The sequence below is a fragment of the Azolla caroliniana genome, unplaced genomic scaffold (genome assembly GCF_043228905.1).
Source record: "Azolla caroliniana isolate FFs.n. ecotype wild unplaced genomic scaffold, voAzoCaro1.0.p SCAF_1, whole genome shotgun sequence".
NCBI classification, from domain to species: Eukaryota; Viridiplantae; Streptophyta; class Polypodiopsida; order Salviniales; family Salviniaceae; genus Azolla; species Azolla caroliniana.
This window is the reverse complement of record NW_028230436.1, coordinates 10,756,681-10,763,067: the sequence shown is the minus strand read 5'-3', so window position 1 is coordinate 10,763,067 and position 6,387 is coordinate 10,756,681. Positions and strand designations below refer to the sequence as shown.

Here is a 6,387-nt window from a genome sequence, read left to right as displayed (position 1 = left end):
CTCCTCAACCCATCCTCCCTTTGTGTTCCTAGATTCTCGTCTCACCGCACTCTCTTTGCTCCCAAACGCTCATCTTACCAGCAAGTCTCTTCACACCTATACTTGTTTCACAATTAGGTCTCTTTGCTCCCAAAATCTTGTTTCAACCCCAAGTCCCTTCACTCCTAAACTTTCGTCTTGCCACTAGGTCTCTTCACTCCTAACTTTGTCTTGCCACTAGGTCTCTTTGCACCTAGCTCTCTTGATTCCTAAACTATCATCTCATCATTAGGTCTCTTTGCAAATGGATCATTGTCGCCGCATTAGCTCTTTTCACCCCCTAAATTCTCGTCTTGCCAATGGGTCTCTTCGCTCCTAACTTTCTTCATTTCTAGAACAAGTTGGGCTCTCAACTCTTTCTTCATTTCTTGTTGAGTCTAGCATTCAAGGGTATGTTTAGCAAGAACTCACAAAACTCTCCATTATAAACCTGTGTTTTCAAGGTTAGTTTCTAGGTAGTAATGAAGTAGCATGAAATAATAATCAAATCAAAACAAAACCAAATTTACAACCATATCGATTTGTTGTACAAAATTACTTAATGACAAAAATAAAACTTCAATAAATAGAACTAAATTGGTGGGAAGAGTTGAGATTATAGATCTTGCATTACAATATTGTAGAGTTTACGAAAATTGGGGTGTGTCACAAGGCTTTCATGATTGTAAGTCTCTCAAATTATTACAAATCTACAAATGAATAGGAAATTGTCATGTGCACTAACAACATACTTGGGATTCTAATCCTCAAAATACATGCACCATGAAATAAGAAGTTTGAAAAAGGATATTAGCAATCACAAAGGGGAGGAGAATGTAAAATTTCTAGACCCGTTAATGACCTCGAATCCTCAAAGTACAAGTAGTAGAAATGCTCCTTGATTATCTAAATGTAATTGTCTCTTCTCCCTTTCTTTTTAGGCCATTCCCCCTCCCTTTGTTTTCCTCTCCTTCTTCTTTAATATTTTTGGTGGATTAATCATCGAAATCACCACTAATTAGGACAATCAACCTAAATTTGGTGAAGCATAGGTAAACAGTATATCCTTACAAGGGATTTAGACAACACCTATGGAAGCCTATACTTTACGTTGAATCTAGATAGCCAACACTTGTCCAACCCTATCTACATTCACTATTGTTAATTGGGTTGGCTGTTGTAAATATATTTTTACGTATAATGTAAAGTATCATTACAAGAGAATTAGTCAAGTTCCAAAAATTATGTTCCAATGCATTTTCACAACCCAAGAGAAGTGTGACCCATCAATGTGTGATATTGAGGAAAGAACAAGATAAATTATCTAAGAAGTGTATTGCTTAGTTAATGATGAGTATACAAGAGTGCCTTCAAATTTAACACTTGATTAACGATTCTTAAGTTGTGTTTTCAAAAATCTTGAGTAAGATGAGTCTTCATTCTATAACAGATGAGTATAAGCAATTTATGATAAAAAATCTCAAGACATTGACGGGAGCCAAGATTGTCCATCAATGAATGAAAGGGACATGAAAGGAGTTGCTTGTTCTGGAGTGAGGTAGTGAGCCCATGCCACCTTATTGCGGAGGTTAGAGCCAGGGCCAAAACACTCAAAAATGGCATAGAACGAAGTCCTACACAAGTACACCAACAATGAATATGAGCCAACCATGTTAAGATTGATTGTATTTATGCTAGTAAATTAAGTTGATAAAACAAGAGGAGAGGATGGTAAGAGCGTTAATATACTTTTGGCGAGATGGAATGCTCCAATCATTCCAAGCATCCGGTAAGATGATATCATCAATATAGGTGTGGATGTAAACAACCCGAGAATAGGCTCCCCAAGCTCGCCCTAGGTACACCATCCCTGCACCTGTAACTCGACAATTCACAAAGGAGAATCCTGTGTCTTCTTCACTTGTCTTCCTCTTCTGTGCTGTTAGTGACCCTGTTGATATGCTCAATGTTCGTAGCTCACACTCCTACAAACAATTAGACAAAATTTTATTTCATATTATATACATATGGCTACTTGTTCATTGTTTATTTATATGTGATCCCAATTTTGTTTTAGTTGTGACACAAAATACTTACAAAATTTGGCAACTATAATTGGCACATTTAATGAGACTTTAGAAGTGAGCTAGATCATATCTAGTTGGATGCACTAGGCTAGTGTGTTAGTGCTCATGCCCCCATCAAACCTAGCTAGGTATGCAAAGCCTTGCGTGCACAAGTTCATAATCTTGGGAAAGAGGTCTCTCCCTCCTACATGAGAAAATATTTATAACTTCTTGTGGGTCTCCCTAACATTGCCTATAGAATATTATAATGTTGCCATTCTTGAGCAAACATTTCATGTATAGGAATATAATTTTTTCGCTTTTCCTATGTTTCTATAAACTTTGTCCAAACCAAAGCCCAAATTCTTTTTCGTCTTGTATTGAACTTTCTCATCGTTCACTAAATTCAAAGCTTGTTGCAGTGGGATTTGTTTTGTTTTACATCACATCAATAAATTTGCTTTCCAAAAAGAAGAAACATATGGAATATTCTAATTTCTAATGAAGCTTGGTTGTATCAAAGTTCAATTCTACAAATTAAAATGCAATTGATTTATGTGTTGTGAATGTATATACCCTTATATTTGTTATTGTTCATCTAGTCAGTTGTACTATTCATTTGAATTTCATTTCTATACATAGATCCAATTTGTACTATTAAAATTTACTACTTTCACATAAATGTTCTACAACTTGTTCATAAAATATTACACACCGACAAATATGTTTAATGAGTGTTGAGAAAAGGGAAGGGATTCTCACTTGGAAAAATTATGATGATGTACATTAATTAGCCTTCATGATCCTCCTAACAAAAGAAGAGGACCTAAAGGAGATACTCCTGAGTCCTCAACAATGTTCACATTATGAGATTGACAACAATGTGAATGTTCGAAGGTTTTCCTTACGCCTCATACAAAATTCTAAAATTGCAAGGTCTAGGGCAATCTATTTATGTGAGCATATTATTCACATCTTTGTCATGTAAAAAAGAAAATGTGGTAGCATAGTCCAAATATGCATATGCATATGTATGCTTAATTTCTATCACATAAAAATGACAAAACATTGGTTAGTCCACACAAGTGCTTAAATGGATATGCACATGCATACAAATTTACAATATCAGAAACATGCAAGCACAAATTATTTTTCTACCATGGGTGAACAATCTATTTTTAAAATCCATTGGTTTTGAAGCTAGTAGGAAATTAATTTATGCATGTGATGAAGGAATGATATGTAGATTTGACATTGTCATCAATTCATTTTCAGGTTTTACGTGTGAATGTAATTCGTTTAGATATACAAAACTATGAGATAGTTTTGATGTTTGTTTGAATCTTATTGAGATATAATTATGTACTTACAACACAATATTGTACATATACTTTTTAGTGGATTATGTTGAGAAAATGTATGCAATGAATAGTAATGGTTTACCTCATAGAGTGACAAACCATCTCCAAATACAAAATCGATGGATCCTTGAATCAAGCAATTTTTGAAGTAGTGACGACCTTTATGATCATATAGTGTGTCCTGGGCTCCATAAAAGGCACAATCATAAATTGCAGATTGGTCTCCTGAAATTTGGAAGGCCACGGCTTGTGCTCCAACATCTCCTGGTTTCGGAGCTGGTGCTGAATTCTATATGCGAAAGGAAGTTCACAAGTTATATAAATGAACCCAAATATTTTATGCGGAATTTAAGTTACAAAAAACATGAACACACACAAACCACTGAGAAAGATTTACTATCCAATTGAATACACAAATTAAGTAATCTCAATTTTAGACTTCACATTCATGCTTGAATATTGGAATAATATAGCTTGATCATGGTATCACCAATCTAATGGTTTAGGCCTTGTAAATGAGAAGTTTGTAGTACTTATAAAAGAAGATTGATATATTAACCAAAGTTTATATAAAATACCTTTGAAACAATATAAACAAGTATGATCCATGACTATCTTATACATATGTGTAAGAGATGGATAAAGCTAGAATCATTAGAAGCGATATGAAACACAGTATGAGAATTTACCTCAAATGCCAAATTCCTTGCAACGAAACCATTGGCCATAACTGATACCGATGCACTCTTAAATGTGCTATGACTACTGTTGGATGTGTCATGCCAAGTAATCCTAGTCTTATTTGCACCTTCTCCCAAGAATGTGATAAAACGTTTGTCCTTTGGTATTTTCACTTTCTCTCTATACAAAAAAATCCGAAAAATTCAATGATGATCAATGTTTACAATGAAGAGGGTCTTTTACCTGGTGACATAAAAGGGTGTACACATGCATATTCACTAAAAAGCATAAGAGATATATATAGATATATATGTGGATAACAAGGGCGATCTTGCGAAACACACTCCAACAAGGTTTTCTTGATGACACCACTAACGCTCAGTCACTGCCACATGTGCCCTTGTGAATACAATAAACCAATCAAAGTCGTTGGTCGGACGACGATGAATTTGTGTGTGTATCTCTAGCGGTTGTCATTAGGGGCAACTATAATCTGTATAGCATGGACAGAAGGCATGTGTTTCTTGTAGTGTCTTCAAAGAAGAGGGATATGGAATGTATTTCTAGAGACATGTGTCACCACCACCACTAACCACAACACCATTGTGCACATGCACGCGCCACACACACACACATATTCTCCTTGTCATACATGTCCTCTACAACACAAGCCCATGATTTTACATGTCTCTACCAAACCATTGAAATGACAAAGGGCATTAGCATCGAATGCCTTGGTATCGGAAGATCGAAGATAGCAAAAGTAGTAAGACTAGTACTCGTAGACTCCGGCCGCAATTCTAATGATGATGCGTTGGGCGTTGTGTTTGGGGACGGCGTCCACCGCCGCCTGGACAGTGTAGAAAGGCCCATTCTTCGTGTCCACAAGTAGGTAGTTCTCGGGGCGCACCAGCACAAGGGACGATCCTGCCCCCACGGCCTCGCTCTCCGCTACCACCGCGAAAACTGGCTTAATCCATCTGTATTCGATATGGACCGCAGAATCTCTCATGGAATCTTCCGGGTTTCCAGGCACAGGATTTCGTGCCGCATTTCCCACCATGGATTTTCGGGCCGTGGCCCACCTTGTGGATCTCATCCTCACCCTCTCTATCCACTTCATGTATGCCTGTACATCTTTTCCTCTTTGTGCAATATGATCATGATATATATTTATTCCATCTCTGTCATGATGGTGATCATGATCATGGTGTACTCCATCTCTCCTGTAATAATGATAATAGGCAGAAGAAGAAGGAGAAGGATCCCTTCTGCTTTTGTGGCTCTCCAGTAATACTAAAATATCATCATCATCATCATCATCACACTTCCTCTTCAAGTTATTATTAGTATCAACTAGATTCGTATCAGATCTAGATCCATTGACTGCAGGTATTATAATCAATGAAGCAACAAATACAGCAACTAATGTTTGCTTAGTAGTATTCATAGCTATACATTCCAAGGCCATTAATAGTTGGAACTCATAACTATACATATAGCTAAAGTTTGGATAACAGATTTAAATATGGTTTCAATAATTGATTAAATAATGAAAACAAATTACATCATTTGATTTAGTACATGGGTTTCTACAATTTGCTAGTAAATAAAACCATTATATTCTATTTATAAACATATCTCCTTTTATTAATATAATATTATTCCTTCCTTTTCTATATAATGTGGAGAAGAACTTTTAGTCCTTTCAATATTTATGACTTAAACAACCATGTATGTAAATGACCCTTCCAAAATGCATAGAGAGAGACAAAGAGACAGAGTAACCTTATCAAAGAGGAGAGTTTGGTGTAATATGTTCACTACACTTCAAATTATTCATGCTAGTAGTTGTAAAGGGAAACACTTCCTTTTTAAGTTTAGAGACACCATCATATAGTAGCACCATGGAAACTTATACTTGTAGGACCTAACTATAGACCTTCATATGTATTACCTTCTTCGAGCCTTTATTTGGCCACCACAAGATGGTTCATCTTACACATGCACATAGACATCACATCTCCATTTATATTCCAAACAAGCCACTTTCTCTTTTCAAACAAATGTTGTGGACCTTTTTAATACCATTGTAAACATATGACACCTATGTATGCATGTGCTTATGTATTGTCATTTCAATCCTTTGTATTGTTTTCGACATGCTCATTGTTATTCATGACTATGCAATTGCATGTGTTATCCATGAAAAAAGAAGCAATTACCATGTATGTTTGAATAAAAAATGTGAAAGTACTTGT

At 35.8% G+C, this 6,387-nt stretch overlaps 1 protein-coding gene across 1 annotated transcript; it reads right to left on the bottom strand.

The window, feature by feature from the left end:
- Nucleotides 1-1,317: 1,317 nt before the first annotated feature.
- On the bottom strand, nucleotides 1,318-6,037 carry LOC147868954 (putative pectinesterase 53). Its single transcript, XM_087325177.1, has 5 exons — nucleotides 4,906-6,037; nucleotides 4,135-4,306; nucleotides 3,528-3,734; nucleotides 1,768-2,003; nucleotides 1,318-1,652 (listed from the first exon to the last, which is right to left on the bottom strand). Exons 1-5 carry the CDS (start codon nucleotides 5,622-5,624, stop codon nucleotides 1,499-1,501), a joined length of 1,488 nt encoding a protein of 495 aa, XP_087181303.1. The 5' UTR covers nucleotides 5,625-6,037; the 3' UTR covers nucleotides 1,318-1,498.
- Nucleotides 6,038-6,387: the final 350 nt, after the last annotated feature.